The sequence below is a fragment of the Phascolarctos cinereus genome, unplaced genomic scaffold (genome assembly GCF_003287225.1).
Source record: "Phascolarctos cinereus isolate Bilbo 61053 unplaced genomic scaffold, phaCin_HiC Scaffold_1;HRSCAF=81, whole genome shotgun sequence".
NCBI classification, from domain to species: domain Eukaryota; kingdom Metazoa; phylum Chordata; class Mammalia; order Diprotodontia; family Phascolarctidae; genus Phascolarctos; species Phascolarctos cinereus.
Window position 1 is genome coordinate 33,666,655 of NW_027555514.1, and position 20,802 is coordinate 33,687,456.

The 20,802-nt window shown below is 41.4% G+C and overlaps 1 protein-coding gene across 1 annotated transcript in view; it reads right to left on the reverse strand.

The window, feature by feature from the left end:
- The window catches only part of KAT2B (lysine acetyltransferase 2B), a 107,985-nt gene that overhangs the window by 12,448 nt on the left and 74,735 nt on the right, over positions 1-20,802 (reverse strand). Inside the window, 6 exon segments of the mRNA XM_020987195.2 lie at positions 1,507-1,650; positions 3,306-3,416; positions 11,055-11,181; positions 12,679-12,887; positions 16,758-16,894; positions 17,651-17,776. Of these exon segments, the coding sequence (XP_020842854.1) occupies positions 1,507-1,650; positions 3,306-3,416; positions 11,055-11,181; positions 12,679-12,887; positions 16,758-16,894; positions 17,651-17,776 (854 nt within the window).

A 20,802-nucleotide genomic window follows, 5' to 3' on the forward strand; every position in this document is an offset into this window, starting at 1 on the left:
TGCCTTGGCTTCTTGTTGTCGTTCAGTTGTTTCAGTCATTTCTGACTCTTTATGACCCCATTTGGGATTTTCTTGGCAAAGATGCTGGAGTGGTTTGCCTTTACTTCTCCAGCTCATTTTACAGATGAGGAAACTGAGGCCAACAGGGTAAAGTGATTTGCCAAGGATCACACAGTGTCTGAGGCTGGATTCTTTCACCTATCTCAACAGGCGAAATAAGTCACCACATTTGGAGGAGGGTTCAACTGTTTTAAAATGTTTGAAGAAAAGGGACTAGATGCTGAACATCTCAATTGCTAAATTTCTTCCAGTGACTGTCAAAAAGACCTGGCTTAGCCAGTGAAGACTGTTTTTTCTAGAGAAGAGTTTCCATAGCAGGCACTGTAGCCTGGTAGAAACAACACGGGATGAAGGCAGAGGATATGGGTTTGCAACCTAGCCCTGCTCTTTACTAACTGCCGAGCCACAGGTTTTCTTTCTAGGAAATGAAGGGGTTGGACTATATAACCTCTGAGACCCCAGTCAGTATCAGTTAAGGACAATTCTACCCCATGTCACAACTGACTCATTTAGAAACTGCCTGCTAGAACTCCAAGGCTGCAGTGTTCTAGCATCGATGCGACAGACCTAAGCAGCAGGTTGCAGACTCAGGCCTGTGACTGAGGCCATCCAATGCTGTGCCTGCCAGGGGCCTGCTCCATAGTGATAATGCTTCACTTAGTCCTCTGTTCCAAAAAGAAAACACCAGATTATTGAATACAAGCCTGTTTGCTACAAGTCAAGATAACAACCAAACACAAGGTGCCTCTGCTTGGCAGGGAAATTGCAGCCTGCTGATTATTATCATTAACTAAGAGGTCCCCTCCCTCTGGCATTGTTGTTTTTTTTCCCCAGGCTTGTGTCTTTGGCCACATGGGAGCAAAACTTTTAGAAGGTGCTTTCCCTCTTTTTTTTGTCTCTGGGAATAAACTATGTACCAGGATAGGACGGATCTTTTCTTGTTTGTTTGTTTTGCTTTTTTAAACAAGAGAAACCAAGAAACAGGCCTGGATTTTGGACAGGTTTATTTAAGCCACTGATGGTAATAGAGAAATGAGAAAATTTACTGTCCATCCTACATCCTCCCTCATAGGGCAATCTTATCACTCTATGGCTTAAAATGTGTTGCCTGCTCCCCACTGTCTAAGGAATTCGATCCTAACTCCCTAGCTTGACATGCTAGACCTCCCACAATTTGACCCCAACTTTCTTTCCCAACATAATTATTATCTCCCTCTATTACCCAATTCAGACTCTCCTACATCCATGGCTTTGTTCATACCATATCCCTTACCAGAAATGCCCTCCTCTACATCTCAATTACTCTTCCCTGCCTCTCTGGCAATTCCTCTTCTGGACTGCTGTAGTCCCTTCCTATTTTGTTTTCCCTTGCAAGTTGCAGGATTGCCCTGTAGGGCTTTCTGTCTCCATTCCTCTTACTAATTCATATTCTTTAAAGATTCTTACCTCTTTCTGTTTTTTGATGATGACAGAAAATTCTGTGTATGGGATCCTTGGGTTTAATTCACAGCCCATCAGGGTGGCTCCTTCATAGTCCTTGATGTAGCCAACGTATTTGGTTTTAGGTACTTTGATATCTTTGGAGAAACCCTAGAAACAAAAGAGATTCAAACATGCCTTTCTCATGCTCCAAACACAATGCTTGAAGAAGCATATACATAGGTTTATTATGTAACTCCTAAACACAGAGTTAAACACACACACACACACACACACACAATTTTTTAACCCTACAATGTAATTTAACCCTAGATATAGCTGGAGACATAAATTATTTAATTTTAGGTTCTATAGATCTATGAAGAGTTTTTTAAAATCAGAAATCAGAGTAACTAGGACTTCAGAAAAAAAATAGGAGACTACTAAATATATCAAGAATATAAGTCTTAAATATGGACTGCCATTATGACCTCCTCTCCCACAAAAAAAAATAAGCATAATATTTAAAATTGTATAGCAAACAACATTTTTACTGTCAAAAATAAAGGATAATGTGATTACTAGTGTATTATTAGGAATAATTAAGGAATAACATTAATATTATTAAGGAATACACATTAAAGAATAACACAAAAAATAACACAGCAACACACAGAGATAGGAAGGGGCCAGGGCAGGAAAGGAAGGAAAAGGCAGAAGGGAAAAAAAAAATCCAGAACTCAAGTTGAAGTTATTGAAAGAAAAGTCTCATCAGAAAACACAGGCCTGAGAATCTTTTTTATAAGATTTCTAAGGTGAAAAAGAGAAACAACAGCTACCTTACTGGCCAACTTGTCTAAAAGTAAATTCCTACTGAATGTAGTTGTGCTCTGCCCAGAGTATATCCAAGCGCAAATAGCCAGCTAGGTTAGAGAGAGGTTGTACCACTGTATGTATGTAATAATGTAGCCAAATCCCCACTTGCATACATCTCTTTTGTATTCTTCTGAGGCTGCATTTATTTCTTCTTCCTTTTATAGTCAAGGAAATTAAGGCAGCTATTTCAGCTCATCAAAGAAAATAAATCAAACTTTGGAACAACTATCACTGGCTTCCTGGTTTTTGTTTTATACTAGAATTTAATAAGGATTATTTCTCACCCAACCCATTACTGCTACCATTCTCCAAAAAGAAGATCAAAGTAAGCCTTTATAGAATAGCACATACTGTCCCTTCCTTTTTTGATAGAGATGCCATTCCTCAAACTTGGCTAAAAACTATTAGGAGTAATCTAATTTTAGGCAAGGCTTCAATTCTAAAAATCAATGCCCCTCCCCATTCTCCATACACAGTATGAGGTGGCAGAGAGTGAGAACAGCCTGAATTGAGAACTTCTCGCAAAAAAGAAATTCAGATCGCAGGTGTTACAGCCCCAGGAGGGCTTCCCAAGCACTTCCCAAGCTCCAGGAACAATCCACTCTGCTATCTCTACACCAAGGTCTTCCTGAGACCCAAAGCATTTGTCCCCTAAGTAGGACACTCTTGAGTTCACAGCACCAGGAAAATACTTGTCTTCCTCCTCCTATCTGGCCAGGTGGCAATCTCGCACATTGCTAGTATATGACACCATGTCACACAACATAGGCTCCAGCCTGAAAATGACTGAATTCACAGCTTCAGGTCTGTAAAGAGAATTGCTGCCTCACTTCACCAATTCTATAAAAACAAGCTGACTTCAAATGAATGATGCCTATTAGCATGTTGATGAAATGAATGAAGTGCTAGGGTTCCACTAGAGATGGCAGGGCAGGTGGGAGAGAACTTACTTGTTTCTTGAAGTATCCAATTGCATATTCATCAGCATACGTAAGAAAGTTCAGGATGCTATGTTTTATATGGTATTCTTTCAGGTGATTCATGAGGTGAGTTCCATAGCCCTGTATGGAAGTTGGTATAAGAAAAATTTATGCATGGGTGGAGAAAATCTTATGAGATGAAAAGTGCCAAGAAAGATGTTGGGAACCAGTGACGGGAGTGGTGGGAAGCTGTACATTTTTGGTTTCACATACTTGTATCTCAGAGAATTATAATAATCTGGACTTTTCCTGAAGGAGATTCATCACAGAACCCTCTCTTGCAATTCTGAGCCTCACGGATGGGATGTATCAGTAAAGCCCTCAAAAATCCTTGGGCCAAGTTGCTAGTGTGATCTGAGGACACAGCTGAGGACAAAATATAACGGCAGATTCTACTAAAATCTCAAGATTTTCTGATGAATAAGTACATAATTCTGAATTCTTTTGACAGAAAGTTTGCTTTTTTTTTTTGGCTAGGCAATGGGGTTAAGTGACTTGCCCAAGGTCACACAGCTAATAAGTGTTAAGTGTCTGAAGCTAGATTTGAACTCAGGTCCTCCTGACTCCAAGGCCAGAGCTTTATTCACTGCACCACCTAGCTGCCCCTTGGCAGAAAGTTTGGATGTACATTACGAAAACAACTTTTTTCTCACAAAAAGGATTTGAGAGCCTTAGATGAAAACACAAGGCTCTCTTCTTTAAGATTAATAATACTACAAAAAAATCAAATCTACCAAAAAAGACTTTGCTATACATCCAACAAGCAAAGCTTACTAAAGAACAGAGAGATTGGGGCAGCTAGGTGGCAGGGATTCAGGAGGACCTGAGTTCAAATCCAGCCTCAGACACATAGCACTTACTAGCTGTGTGGCCCTGGGAAAGTCACTTAACCCCAATTGCCTCACCAAAAAGTTAAAACAAAAAACAAAAACAAAAACAAAAAAATGAGAGGGGAAAAAAGGATTTATTTTATTTTAAATACAGCATCTTTCAAGGAAAGGCCCCAAACAATCTCAGGCTTTACCAAAAATAAAGCAAAAAGGACACCCACGACCAAGGCCATTACATGCCTTGAATTTCACTTATGACTCAATTTCTCTGAAGAGATGAAAATATAGCCAAAGGAATGAACTCACTTATTCTGATAATATTCTTTGAAGTGGATGGGGAATAGAACCCTTTATACCCATTTTAAGATAAAGAAATCTAGGCACTGAGAGAATTAATGAGTGAGAATATGGACCTATAGAACAGGAAGCTGTCCAGTAGCCTATCCTCTAAGCTGGTCGTTTGGTGAATCAGTCATGTCCGACTCTTCGTGACCCCACTGGGGGTTTTCTTGGCAAAGAGACTGGAGGGGTTTGCCATTTCTGTCTCCAGCCCATTTTACAGATGAGGAACTGAGGCAAACAAGATGAAGTGACTTGCCCAAGGTCACACAGCTAGTAGGTGTCTGAGGCCAGATTTGAATTCAGGAAGATGAGGCATTCTGACTTCAAAACTAATGCTTTAACCACTATTCCACCTAGGTGCCCGTATCCTCTATGCTACGTGACCTCTAACTTAATCCATGTAAGAGAATAAATGATCTTACTAGTATTGGCTGATATATAAATAGGGCAATAAACATATGCAGAATCTATAAATTAGTGAGTGAAACTAGTGAAACACTTTCCTCCCAAACTTCTTTCCTAAAGACCCAGGAAATATAAGCAAAGCCTTCTTCACTTTCTATTCCACATTTCAAAGAATCCAAGTAAGCTCAAATTGATTAAGAACCATTCCAACCCAGGGCAGTCTGGGAATTCCTCTTATGGCTTTCACTTTAACCTTTTAATTCAACAAGCAAATCCAAGGGGATCTCTTCTGATGAGGGTCACTCCATTTGTTCAAAACATTTCTTTTTGACACTCAGACTGCTGACCTTTGATGGTCACTCTCTCACCTCCGAAAACATTTCCATAGAGCCAACCACACTCACTCCAAGCCAGCACTAGCTAAAGATGTGCTAGACAATGAAAACCTCAAATCTCAAAATTCAGCCATGAAATCTTGTATTTGATAACAGCAAGACAATCAAGTTGAGTTTCTAATGTTCATCAAAATACTTTATCAAGAAAGGAGGTTAAGGTATTACATATTCTTCAGATATGGTACTGAGGAATGCAGTAATGCACAAATTACATGAAAATAACATATCAACAACCTATGATTTCACCAGTATGCACACTTCATCCACCAATACAGATTGCACCCTTAGAAGAGATGCTCCATGGGTTTTTATGGTTTAAAAGAACAATCCATCCCTTAGTGGCCAGCCTTCTTGGTGACTGGCCTCTCCTTGATGACTAAGCTAGGCTGGCCTTTGAATGACAGTGTCCATCAATGGTTAATAACAATATCCATTGACATCTGTTTGGTGCTTAAGGGTTTTCAAATTTGACCCTCAGAATAACCCCCTGAGGTTCTGTGTGCATTATAATGTCCATTTTGCAGATGTGGAAACTGGGGCTCATAGAGGTTGGACACCCATGATTGCAGAGGTAGCCAGTATCAGAGGAAGGTTCCAGGAGGAGTCTCTCCCTGTCTCCAAGGCCAGAATTCTAGTCACTACACCACTCTGATTGCCAGCAATAGCAATTAAGTTTTACTCTATGTTTAGAAAAACACCTTGTTCCACCTCAGTCCAAGTGCTGTAAGTTCAATCTATCTGTGCACCAATATTATAGAATCTTATGTTGTCTCTATTCCTAGAGGAAACTAGATTTTCCCATTTAAGAATTCACCTACTTCTAGAATAACAAAATGGGAGATACAGTGCACCTGAAACCCAGCCCATTTGGGAAAACCAACTAGGAAGCTGGTCCACTCTGTGGACCATTAACATTTTAGAAAAAAAGCAAAGGTCAGTCATCGATTGGAAAAAAAGGGATGGAAAAGTATTTTTCCCCGATTCACTTTTGAACTGAAGAATTTATTAACAGATAATATACTTTATGTTTTCTTCCTCTAAATGTGTATAATGTTACATGGTTTCCAGCATGATATTCTTCTGAGGAAAAAAAGCAATCCTACTGAGGTCATCCAAGTAACAAAGATACAAAACCTCTCTTAACCACATGTAATTTTTTTCTGCTATCCCTAAACTAAGTCCACCACAATTAGATTCTTTCAAAAGGGTAGTTAATGGGGTTCCATTTTAAAAAGAAAAAAATTAAAATACCAAAAATTTTCTTCTCCAACTAAAAGGTAAGAACCTTCCCCCCCCACCCCCCCATTCCTTCTACCTCTCATGAAGAACAAGAAGACAAACCAAAACACTGCAACAGCCCAGACAACATTCCATTATCCCAACAGCAAAAACTATACATTTACAACAGAATTTCTCGAGTGGCTTCAAGCACTAACTAAAAACACAGCAACAGCACCATCTAAAGACAAATTGTCAAATCTCCCTGAAAAGCAACTAATGAGCTGAGCATGGAGTGAAATGGAGGCCCTGATCACGCCACATAGAGTAACTACCCCCAAAATGCTGAGCTTGAAGGGAGGGGGTAAGGGGAGAGGAGGGAGGAGAGAGAAAATATGGGCTTGATCATAAAAAAGAAATTTAATTTAAAATCAAAACATACAACAACAACAATAAAAGAAAAATGATTAACTGATTTTTACCCTGTGATAGTCTGTGCTGTCAGGCAAAGCCTGTCCCATTTTACTCGGGAGAATGAAGATTCTCTGATTGTCTAGGATCTATAAATGGCATTCTCTGGAGATAATAAGCAGAAATAGCAAGAGCTTGATCATTCCCATAAGTGGACAGAGGAATTCTGTCATTTTTTGTTGTTCTTTTCAAATAATGTTTAGGGGCTTTTTGTGATTTGAAATTACAGATTTAGGGTTAGAAGGGACCTAAGACCCATGGATTCCAAAGCTCTCATCTCATGCGACCACATAGGGAGCTGGTGCTCATGGAAGCTTAGTACTCTAGAAACGGTTCAATTGACCAGTGGTTCCTTTGTCTCCTGCCCACTACCACTGACCCTCTGCCACTGGGACACAAAAGCCAAAACACAACTCTCATAACAAATTATATAGTCAAACAAGACAGATTCTCATGTTGGCTCTGTCCAACAATGTGTGTATTTTTCTGCATATTCTGTCAGGAGGTGGGTGGCATTCTTACAATGCCATCGTGCAGAATCTCACTTCACTCTGTTCATCTGAGTCTTCCGAGGTTTCTCTGAAACTCCCCTCTGGCGTACCTCATAGCCCAAGAGGCCTCCATTAACATTCCCATTTCATCAGCTGTTCAGCCATTCATCACTTGGTAGGCAACTCTTTAGTCTCCAAAGTTAAGTGACCTTTTCAAGATCACAGGGGAGACTTCTGAAATGAAACCCAGTGCTGTTTTATCACAAAAGCTCAAATTTGGAAGGAAAGAGTTTGGGGTCAGTAGGAAGCTCAGAGGTCATCTAGTGCAACATTTACTGAGCTGAACTTTCAAAGACTATATTTTGCAATTCACACCCCAACCCCCACCCCAAATGGAAGCTTTTTAAATCAGAATAACATGGCAGAGGAGGGCATAGCCTTTAATCAACATAAAAGGTGAGTTCAAGGACATGGTTCCTGATGTACAGAGAAGTGGGAATTTTAATTCCCTAGGTAATGTGTTCCTAGAACCTACACACTTTGCCAGACAAGAGATGTCCTGGGAGCATCACTTTGGGAACTAGCTAAGGGGATTAATCCTAAATTTGAGTTTTCTTGAGTTTGAGTGTTTGAGCCAACTACAGGGAAGTTTCCTTCACAGCATGTTTGCAGAAGGAAGAGGCTAGCCCTACAGCTGAAGGATTAAACCATGCTATGAGGGGTCAAGAGATTTGGACTGGAGTAACACTCCATACCACGAACTGTGAGCACAAGATCAATACAGGTCCAGGGTGAACGGGGATCACTTATTTAGCAGCCCCCAAATGATCTGGACCTTCCAGGGGAAGCCTAAGGAGTCTATTTGAGAGCTGTATAGTTCTGGATTTGTTTATAAGCTCTTGTGAAAGCCAGGCCCTTTATGCATTTTCCATGGTGGATGAAATAATGGCTGCCTCATACTCAGCTTCATGAAAGTAAGGACTGCATCACTCATTGCACGTGTATTCCCAGTGCTTAGCACTGTTCCTGACATGCAGAAGGAGTCTGATAGATGTTTGCTGAATAACTGATTGAATGACCCAGAAAATACACACTTAGAATATTATTTTCTTTGTATTTCCTAAGAATATTTTTCAAGTTGTGAACTTATCCAACCATTTTGGAGAGCAATTTGGAACTATACCCAAAGGGCTATAAAATGTGCATACCCTTTGACCCAGCAATAGCACTTCTAGGTCTGTATCCCAAAGAGATGATAAAAATGGGAACAGGACCCACATATACAAAATATTTTTAGCAGCTCTTTTGGTGATGGCAAAGAACTGGAAATTGAGGGAATGCCCATTAGTTGGGGAATGGCTGAACAAGTTGTGGAATATGAATGTAGTGGAATACTATTGTGCTATAAGAAATGACGAGCAGGAAGACTTCAGAAAAACCTGGAAAGACTTGTATGAACTGATGCTGAGTGAAGTCAGCAGAACTAGGAGAACACTGTACACAGTAACAGCCACTCTGTGTGATGACTACCTTTGATAGACATATCTCTTCTTAGCAATGCAAGGATCTAAGACAACTCCAGAAGACTCATGATGGAAAATGCTGCCCACATCCAGAAAAAGAACTATGGAGTTGGAATGCAGATCAAAGCATATTATTTGCTCTCTCTCTGTTTTTTTTTCTTTCTTGTTGTTTCTTTCATTAATTCTAACTCTTCTTTACAACATGACTAATGTGAAAATAGGTTTAACATGAATGTGTATGTTGAGCCTATATCAGTTTACATACTGCCTTGGGGTGGAGTGAGGGGAGAGATTGGGAGAAAATTTGGAACTCAAAATCTTATGGAAGTGAGTGTTCAAAACTAAAAATAAGTAAATAAATTTATTTTAAAAAAAAAAGCTAAACCAATCAAATTACCAAGGGGATATTTTATAGACCTTGATAAAATATTGATAAAGTTCATTTGGAAAAACAAAAAAATATATTTATAGCAGCTCTTTTTATGGTGGCAAAGAATTAGAAGTTTAGGGGAAGCCATCATTTGGGGAATGGCTGAACAACTTGTGATATATGAATGTAATTCAACACTATTGTTCCATAAGAAATGATGAGCAGATTGGTTTCAGAAAAACTTGAAAAGACTTGCATGAACTCATGCTGAGTTAAGTGAGCAGAACCAGGAGAAATTTGTACACAGTAACAGCAACATTGTGAAATGAGCAACTTTAATAGATTTAGCTCTCCTCAGCAATACAATGATCTAAGACAATTCCAAAAGACTCATGATGGAAAATGCTATCCACATCCAGAGAAAGAACTATGGAGTCTGAATGCAGATGGAAGCAGACTATTTTCTCTTTTTTGTGTGTTTTGTTTTTTCTTTCTCATGGTTTTCCCCTTTTGTTCTGATTCTTCTTTCACAACATGACTAATGTGGACATATGTTTAATATGATTGTACATGTATAGCTTATATCAGATTGCATGATGTCTCGGGGAGAAGGGAGGGAAGGGGGAAATTTTTAGAATCCGAGATCTTATAAAAGTGAATGTTGAAAACTAAAAATAAATATATAAGCAAATTTTAGAAGATTTTTAGAAAAAGAATAATTTTCCTAGTACTCCTTCCTCACAAACAACAAAACCAAGATATGACCTCCTGCCTTCAGTGAAAGATTTAATATTTACCAGTATGTTCCTCATCTTGGTTATTAACAATAGTTATTATTATAACTAGCATTTACAAACCTTTAAGGTTTGCAAAGCACTTTACATATCCTAATTCATCTGATCCTCAAAACAACTCTAGGAGATAGGTGCTATTAGCTCCATTTTACAGATGAGTAAATTAAGCCCCACACAACTTAAGTGACCTGTCCAGGATCACACAGCCAAAATGAATCAGAAGAGGGATTCAAACCCAGGTCTTCCTCATTCCAAGTCCCTGGCTTGATCTGCTGTACCACACTGCTCCCTCCTGATTAGAACACCAACTAAAAACACAGTTAAGAAAAGGAAGAGCTCTAAAAAAGTGTTTGACTAGAGTTCTCTTAAAACACACACACAAACATACAAAATGCCCCTATCGAGGATATTTGGAAAGGAAGTCAGCATCAAAATGAAGTCAAGATGTACCAAAGACAAGGAAGTCATTCTGGAATCTACTACTATTTGGAATCAACTACTTTGCCCTTTTCTGAGACGGTCAAAAGTTGACGGACTCATTTGCTATTTGCTAGAATGTATTTACAATAACAACAACAACAATTCACAATGGGGCAAAATGGAAAAGGCCAAGGTTTATCCCAGTCACCCTGGGCACAGCAGGAAGCTTCTGGAATGATGGGACTTCATGCCCAATGCCATGAAGAATCTCCTCTCTCTAGATGTCAAAGGCTGAACCACATTAACTCCTTGTGTGAGAAATAAAACAGCAGCAGCAATGCACGACTTCTTTCAGGAATGCCCAAATTCAATTTGGGTCCTGTTAGATGTTCCCAGGCACCATGGCTTTTATTCTCCCCATGTGGTATTGGTTCTAAGCAAGCTCTTGGGAGGCCCTTACCTTGACTTGCTCATTGGAAGTTACAGCACAGAAGACAATCTCTGTAAATCCTTGGGATGGGAACATTCGGAAACAAATCCCACCAATCACACGGCCATCTTTAATCAGAGCAAGGGTCTTGTGCTTACTGAAAGAATCAGATTGTGTCCAAATTTTAATTATGTTGCAAAGGACAATATATTTCAGATACTTATTATTAATTGACCAGGAAGAAAACAGGGGAAATATACTGGATATTTAGATTTTGAGGTTACAACAGAACTTATGTTCCCAAGCCCCTGTCTATTCAGATCTCAATTTTATCTGGACTATCTTATGGTCTGGATTAAGGCCTACTCTGCTATTTTATCATGGCACTAAGCTAACCCTGGGTTCTCAAAGATTATGCCAACAGAGAGCTGGCACTAACATGTCTTAACAAGCTGGAAAGACTTTGAGTACAGGCTGGGGAATGGATTGCGGGTTTGAAATCCAATGAAAGGCCTGGCTAACTTCAGAGTGATTCATCTCTAAGTTAGTTATTGGAGAGGTTGATTTTGAGGTCCCTTTCAGCTCTGAGATCTTCTATGAAGAAAAAAGGGATTAGTGAGAGTGAGACCTAGCCTTCTGATATTTCAGTCTCAGTAATGAGAAATTCGTTCAATTTTGAGCATTTGCATAGGTTCGAAAACAAATCTCCTGTGGCCACCTACAGATTTTTAAGAAGAAATCCGAGAGTAGAGCTTAGCCTGAACAAAGAGACAGCACCATCCCATCACCCAATAAGGACTAGTGTTGATGACTTTGAAAACATGTCCGTTTCATACATGAGACCAAGTTTCAAAATTAAACAAATTTCTCATTATTGAGACTAAAATATCAGAAGACTAAGGCTCACTCTCACTAGTCTCTTCACAGAATCCAGAGCTGAAAGGGACCTCAAGGTCCATGTCATCATGGGCTTAACCTATTTTGAGTATCACAAATCCCTCTGGCATACTAGTAAAGCCTGTGGAATCCTTACAAGAATATGTTTAAATGCATAAGACACAATACACTGGAATACAAAGGAAAACAACTGTATTGAAATTCAATTGCCAAAAAATTCTTTTAAGTTAAGAAACACCTGGTTAACAAACTCCGATCTATTTCAACCCATACCTGAAGAATGCCCTCTACATTATTTTAGACCAGGGCTTCTTCAACTTTCTCCTAACGTGCAACCCTTTTTCACCTTTTGGCAGCAGCATTGTGTGGCCTGAGGTCATGCACAGGGCAAAATGTGCATGCTTTGTGTTCAGGACCAAGGCTGTGGTGAAATTGTACATTTAGGGTTAGAAACACTTCCGATTTGTTGTTAGGCTTTGGTTTTTAATTAATTTTTGGTCATTGTGCATTCAGAAACCTTTTACTGTTGCCAAAGGGGTCAAGACCCAGAGTTTAAGAAGTGCGTCCTAGATAATCCTTTGCTTGAAGCCGTCCAATGAGAGGGAATTCTACTGCCTCCCACAGCAGCCACCTCAATCACTCTGTGCTCACTGGAATCACTGAGAAGTCTTTCCTTTCATCATGCCTAAATCTACCTCTCTGAGGATTCGCAGACGAGCACAATTGAATGTGCACACGCACATACACACACACTTACGGGTCAAAGACCAGTCGTGTAATATACTCTTTGGGCATTCTAGGGAGCTGATGAGAGAAGACATTTTGTAAGCCAACCAGCCACATCATGATCTTTTTGTTGGGCTTCTGATTCAGAGAGTTGCCAACCACGTGGAATTCGATCACTCCTCGGCGTTCTTCCAGCCTGGCTGCTTCATCCCGGGCTGAATGTGCTGAGAGGAAGTTGGTCTGGGATAAGAGGCAGAAGGAAAGGGAAATGAAGAAAAGGAAAGAGATTACCAAAAAAATGTAACATCATGTTAACGAGTTCAAGTTTTCTTCTTTGATCTGCTGGAGTCCTAGCTGGGAATTTGCAGGACATGCTAAAAGACACTGGTGTTTCTTTATTAGCTTTTACCCAACAGAGAAAGATGCTTAGGTTTTGAGACTGACTTGGAAATCACCTTACTGGGTTACAACTTTACTCATGGCTCAGCTCTCCTGTGGCCACCAACAGAGAAGCCAGGGATGTCTTGAGAATCATTCCATGCCTTAGGGTGCAAAGGAATGAACGTGGAACTCTGAACCAAGGGATTTCCTTTCTAGTCACAGTTCTACTACTAGCTAGCTGGGTGACCTTGGACAAGTCAGGGAACTGTCTATTTCCTCCTCTATAAAACAAAGGTGACATGACCTGATCTACCTACCACATTGGGCTGTGAATGGGGACCAGAAAAAGATAATAGGACCAGTGCTTGGAAAGCATACTTTCTCTCCAGATGGAAAGAGCTAGCACGAGCCAATCTTCCCAAGCTCTTTGGGATCACGAGCCCCAACTTCTCTTATAGCTACAGTGGCTGGTGCTTTCAGTTTGTTACCCTGGAGTTTTCCTTTTGTGAGGCACTGTTGCCTTTCTAGAAATATCTAGCCTGGCAACATTGAACTGGGCCTGGTGTGGGGGCTACCACAACGCTGAGCTCAAAAGAAATGGACAGTTTCAGCAATAAATGTGGACCAACTACACACAATGCAGGATCCAGCATGTGGTTGTGGAAAAAGTATTGGCTCTGGAGGCAGAGATATGGGTTCCAATTTTGTATCCAACGTTGTGATGCCTTGAGCAAACCATCTAACCTCCCTGGGCCTTAGTTTCCTCATCTGTAAAACTAAAAGACTGCATAGGGAGACATAGGATGCCCTTTTTCTGCTCTAGACTAATGACGCTATGACACCCTATTCATTTTCCTTTCAGATCCTTGGAGATCGAGACCACTGCTACAAATGGGCAGCTGGAAAAAGAACCCACAGAGCAGTGCCCCCCGTAAGAACCACCAAAACAAAGGAGAGAGCCCACCTGGTGTTAGAGCCACTTCTTCTAGTTGCACTGTGTCCAACTCTTTGTGACTCCATTTGGGGTTTTCTTGGAAAAGATACTGGAGTGTTTTACCATTTCCTTCTCCAGTTCATTTTACAGAGCCTGGCATTCTATTCACTGCACCAGGTGTCCAGCCCTGGAGTCAGGAGGACCTGAGTTCAAATCTGGCCTCAGACACTTACTAGCTATATGACCCTAGGCAAGTCACTTAACCCTGTCTGCCTCAGTTTCCTCATCGGTAAAATGAGTTGGAATAGGAAATGGCAAACCGCTCCAATATCATTGTCAAGAAAACCCCAAATATGTTCAGGAAAAGACAATGCCCTCAATGTACCTATTATTTTGTGCTTGGCAATAGAATCACAGGAGGTTAGAATCAAAAGGAAACCTTGTGGTTAATCAATGTAACCTTTTGATTTTGCCAAGCAATGACTCATGAGAGTAAAACAGCCCTCCTCATCTAAATACTGAGTACGTGTTCAGCAGCAGGGCTAGGTCTAAGAATCCAGAGCCCCTGACTCTCTGTCAAGTTCACTTCATTTCACCTTAATGACACAGGCTTAACTGCTTTGGTAATGAAACATCCTCAATGGTTCCCTATGGTCTTGAGGATAATATACCAAATCTACTCTGCAGCCTCATCGCCTACCACTGCCCTTTACGTGCCCTCTACACCAGTCAGCCTGGCCTGCTCATCATTCCCCAGACCTGGAGAGCTGTCTCCCACCTCTGTTCTTTTGCCCACATGGTTCCTCACCTCTCCCTGCCTTCTAGATTTCCTCTTTCGTTTCAAAGCTCATCTCAGATGCCACCTTCCCAGACCCTACCAGCCATCAGGGTTCTTTTCTCATTTGAATTACTTTGTATCATTGAACTTTCTATCTTTGTAACTTCTTATCCCCCCCCCCCCATCCACACTGACATTGTGTATAATTTGGATCTCATGGTCAGGATATACAATGTTTTGCTCTGAATAGAATGTAAACTCCCAGATGGCAGGATTTCACTTTTATCTTTAATTCCCCACCCCTACCTTCCTGCCAAGTGCACTGCCTAGAACACTATAGGCAATTAATAAATATTTGGTGGATTCAGTTTTGTCCAAGTGGCAATAGGATTTAATTTCAATCTCCTCCCTCCCAAATTTACATGCTAAATGGCCTGACCAATCTAACAATAAAGGACAGTAGTAGCTAAAATTTGGACGAAGCTTTTTATATGCATTATCTCAGTTCAACCCAATAACCATCCCAAGAGGCAGAACCTTAAGACTAATTAGCCCCATCTTACTGGTGGAGCAAAAATATGAAATGGTTTGCCCAGTCACTGAACCATCATCAGACCAGTGCTGGCAGCCAAGCAGCACAGCAGAGGAGACACTGGGCTGGAGGGGGAATCTCAAGACCCAAATTCAGTTAGGCAGCCCTCTCCCGGCTCTGTCTCCGACTTTAGTGCCTGGGGCCTGGAACATCCTTGCAATATGATGGCTCCCTTTTCTCGTCGGTGAGTTCCTCCTGGGGCTTCCATTTCAGAGAAGGGCCCAGGCTGGTCAGTCATTACTCTCCTCCTGGCTCTGTTTCTGACTTTCTGAACTTCTTTGACCTTTTCCCTACCCCTCCCTTCATCCTTCAGTGGATACTTTCCTCCTTCCCCTACTTTTTAACATGTTATCATCTCCCCACAGCCCCTTGAGGGCAAAAACTTTTTGCCTATATCTGTAACCCCAAAGCTTAGCAAACTGACTGGCACATAGAAAGGGTGCTTAATAAAATGCTTGTTGCCTTACCTTGCCTTGGCAAGTGACATAACTAACCTCTCTGAGACTTAGTTTCCTCATCTACAAATTGGGGATAATAATAACAGCCACCTAACAGGAATGTTGCAGGGATCAATGAAATAATATATGGAAAGTATTTTGCAAAACTTAGTTAACCAGATGAGTGAGTTATAGAAAATGTTAGCAATTTTATATATGTATGTGTGTGTGTACGTGTGTATGTGTGTGTGTACGTGTGTATGTGTGTGTAAATGTGTTACATATTAATGTGAGTTATCACCTTCATGCTCAGTGCTTGGTCCACAGCATTCTAACTCACTCTGAAGGATAGCACAGCAATATTCAGAGCTCCCCGCCCCAGATTGAGAAATGGTGAAAGGATGGACTTGTGACAAGACACTATTTTGCACATTCATTAATTTAATGTTGAGGCAAGTCTTTCTTATGCTCACACTTTTAAAATGGTTACCTGAGAAAATGACAAATTGAACATATTTAGTAATTCACTGGTGAACTGAGCTAAGGGGGGAGAAGGGAAGGAGGGAGAGAGGGAGAGGGAGGGGGGAGGGAAAGAGAGAGAGAGAGAGAGAGAGGGAAGAGAGAGGAAGAGGGAGGGAGATGGAGGGAGACAGACACAGAGAGAGAAGGAGGGGGGAGGGAGAGAGAGAGAAAGTTCTTTTGCAAAATAAATAGAGAGCTGTCTTTTGCTCTAAGTATTTCGTTATCTCCAGCAACTGTCAGAGTCCCTGAAAAAGAGATTCCTCACCATTTTTCTGTGATTATATATTCATTGAGTGAAATGAAGTTTCCACTTGTGAGTGGACAGGCCAAATAACTCTTCTGCCTGAAATCAACCTGCAGCAGCGTGGCACATTAATCTCTCAAAGTCAGCATCATTTAGCTCAATGAGGGGGGATGGGAGCTTCTGGGGCCTGCCCATGCTCTCTGACTCACTCGTCACCCTCACCTCTGGTCCCAGCATTGCAGCGGGGTCTGTGATGGTGGACATGACCTCATTGATCAACTCAATCGGAATATCCCCTACAACTCTGGGTCTCTTGGCCTCCTCCAGGGAATGAAGGTCATTCATTTTTCTCTTCTCTCCTATAAGAACAAACACCAAATGTAAGAGAACTCATTTTTTAAACACAAATCAGATTGTGGAAATCTCTTCAGGTAATTCTTTGTAAGCCTCAGTAATAGAGGATTAGGATAATTCACCTAGTGAAAAGCAAAGAAACTATTAATATCCTCTGCACACAGAAGATGCTTCTGATATCAAACTTGGAGTCAGGAAGACCTGAGTTCAAATCTGGCCTCAGACAGTAGCAGTGAGACCCTGGGCAAATTGCTAGATCCTGTTTACCTCAGTTTCCTCATCTCCAGTATCTTTACCAAGAAAATCCTGAATGGGGTCACAAAGACTCAGACACAACTGAAAGGATTCCAGGATTTAGATAGGGGTGAGGGATGGGGGGGGGCCCCCTTGGAAATCTTTAAGTCTAGCACCTTCATTTTAGAGATGAGATAACTGAGGTCAAAAAAATGAAAGTGATTTGCAAATAGTAACATATGGAGTAAATACCAAAGCTGGGACTGGAACCTAAGCCTTCTGACTCCTAGCCCAGATACCACTGCAGTACCCTTTCTCATTTCTACCACTGTAAAATTCCATGACTAAAAGGTCCATTTTCCTCCAACCCTAGGAAAAAGGGTTGTTCTTTCAGCAGTCACTGAGTCACTGAACATCATAATTTGTACTTGTGAGAGTAGTACTTAAAAGACCAAAGAAGACTGTAGGGTCATCTAAGCGACAGGAAAGTGCTAATCAGTGAACTTCCCCTCCCTCTTCTGGATTACCTCGGTTTCCTTCGAGTCCAGAAGAGACTTTGCAAGCAGGACTCATGCTTCCTCCAATTGGCTGCTCAAGAGAGGAAGGGCTCCCATTATATGACACAGTCCTGGCCACAGGAGGGGGGTTGATGACTGCAACAGAAGAAAAGAAAAGGGTTGAATGAGAGTTCACTGATACTGACTTAAATCAATATATGCACACGCATTCCCTCACCCAATGCAGAGTGCAATCCCTCTAGTTTCATGGGTTTCTTCTCTTTTTCTTTTTCCCTTTGGAGGCAATTGGGATTAAGTGACTTGCCCAGGGTCACACAGCTAGTAAGTGTCAAGTGTTTGAGGACACATTTGAACTCAGGTCCTCCTGACTAATGCATGTTTACATATTTGTGTATATAAACACATTTATATTTGCATGTATGAAGTACACGTACATATTTACATGTGTGTATGCATATGTATCTCTGTTTATTATTAATATCTTTGAAACTAATTAATGTCCCTATCAATCAAAGTCATATTTTAAATTATCAACAAGGTAATAATTATAACTGACATTTGTTATTTCCTTTAAAGCTTTCATGGCTCTTTGCACATATTCTCTTACTTGAGCCTCACAAGCACCCTGTAAGGAAAGTTCTATGGTATTACTATACCCATTTTATAAATGAAGAACTCGAGTCTTGGGAGAGTTAAGGGGCTTGTTTGCCCAGTGTTACACTGTTGGATAAATCTCTTGGTACTTGACCTCACGTAGGGAGAGCTGAAAACACTCATCCTTAGAAAGAAGCTGGAAACAGGACACAGCACACAGAGAAGTCATCACAGAATTTTTTGTCTAACAAATCAAGTGAGTCAATAGTTGAAGCAGCAGGCAATTATCCAAGTTGATGGGGAAAGCCACAGGATGAAATGAAATGAACCCAAACCACAATGAGAGATCTACTAATCCATTATAAGAACACTGCCATCCGGGTAGCCCCTTAAGCTGACACTTAAATGCAAAGTATTCAGTTCAGTAAAAGTAACTGTTATCAGGGCTCATTAAGGGACTGGGGTGTTCCCAACTACTCCAATATTCAGATTAATAAGAGTGGCCATGGATGGTAATCTATGCCTACTCCAGTGTGTGTCCCTGGGGTGAGGAATCTAAATTCCTTACATCTCGATTTTATCCTCTGGAAAAAGGGGTTGGACTAGGAGTACCTTCATTCATCGTTTGCCCTTCATTCTCAAAGAGGACCATGACATCAGGAAGGTGATGTCATGACTTGCAAGTGAGTTTGGATTCAAGTGAGAGAAGGCTGTAAAAAGTCACGAGCCTCTGGGGGCAGGGCCAAGATAATGGAGTAAAAGCAGTGACTTGCTTGAGCTCTCTCTCAAACCCCTCCAAATACTTGTAAAAAATGGCTCTAGACAAATTCTAGAGCAGAACTCACAAAAAGACAGAGTGAAACAAATTTCCAGCCCAAGACAATCTGGATGGTTGACTGGAAAGGTCTATTGCGCATGACTGGGAGAGGAGCACAGTTCAGCGTGGGCTCCACGCCTCAGCAAACCTGGAACAGGCCTCAGGGGACTGAACCACAGGCAACTGTGGCAGTTTCCAGATTTCTCAACCCACGAACACCAAAGACAACTTAGGACCTCGGTGAGAGAGGAGCTTGGTCCCAGGCCTAGTCCCAGAGCAGCGGCTGCTTCCAGAGCTCTCAGCCCACAGATGATGGGGGACTCAAGATCAGAGGGGGATTGCAGGGATCTCTTTGTTGGTGCTGAGGCAGGGTCATCTTGCTTTGCCCTGCTTGGATCTAGGTTGCAGTTCTGGATGGTGGTCCTGGGGCAAGGAGGAGCACTGACTGGTGGAACCCGTGGTGGCGGTGAGAGAGAATTCTCCTCACAGTTCCAAGGTAGAAAAGAGTGCTTGTGGTTACTCACAGACCAGAGCACAGGCCAGGAAAGGAGTAAACACCTTGCTTTTGATCATATCACCTTGGAAGAATGGAAAATTTACATGTTCCTAGAAGTCTCTCTGAAAACAGCTGCACAAAATCCCTGAAGCTTGGGACAGTACATTCTCCACACTGGAAGCAGACCCCTACCCTAACAAAGAGTTTAAAAGTCAAACCATTGGCTGGGATCATGAGCAAACAGAGCAAAAAAGTCAGACCATAAGTGGCAGTTAGATGGTACAGTGGATAGAGCTTTGGCCTTGGAGTCAGGAGGACCTGAGTTCAAATCTGGCCTCAGACACCTTGACACTTACTAGCTGTGCAACCCTGGGCAAGTCACTTAACCCCAAATGCAAAAAAAGAAAAAAAAAGGTATATCTACCTTTGAATATGAGAGTTGAAAGCAGACCTTGGTGATCCTCCATGCCAATCCCCTCACTTACAGAGAAGGGAACTGAAGTTGCGGGAAGTTTATTGAATTAAAGGACAAGCATTAATGGCAGAGGAATGACTAGCCCTCCCCCTACCATGCACACATCAGACCTTCTAGGTCCAGTGGTCCTTCCCCAATATCACGTAGGTCATTCTTTTCTTGAACACAGAGTAATACGTGCTACAAAGTAGTGGGAAAGGTTTGTTATTGAATTTAGAATGCTACAGCCACTGGGGCAGCTGGGATACTGAGGAGGGATATTCCTGAATCCTATTGTTGGCCAATCAATGAGAGCCAGAGTGATAGTCCTGAAGCCCATGGGGAACAATGTGGGCTTCACCACATTTTTTATGAATTCAGCTCAGCATTCCATTTCTAACTTAGCTCTTTAAAAAAAAACAACTCCATCCCATTTCCTCTTTTGTTCTTTTGTGAGGCACAGTGTGATGGCGTGGGTAGAGAGCTGGACTTGGAGTCAGAAGACATGGGTTTGAATCATGCCTCAGATACTTGCTCACTTGTGTGACTCGGGCCAACCTGTACAACACCGCCCCCTCCCCCTCACCTTGAGCTGTGCCCTTTCCCAGCCACCTGGGGCTCAGCTTTCTCATCTGAAAAGGGGAGATGATAATAAAACCCATCTTATGGGTCCGCTGTGATGTTCAAACTATATAACATATATATAGAGTTTGGTGAACTCTAGACATATTATAAAAATACAAAATATGATGATTTCTTCCTTTGATTTGTAATGGCAGTAAAATCCAAATTAACCAGCT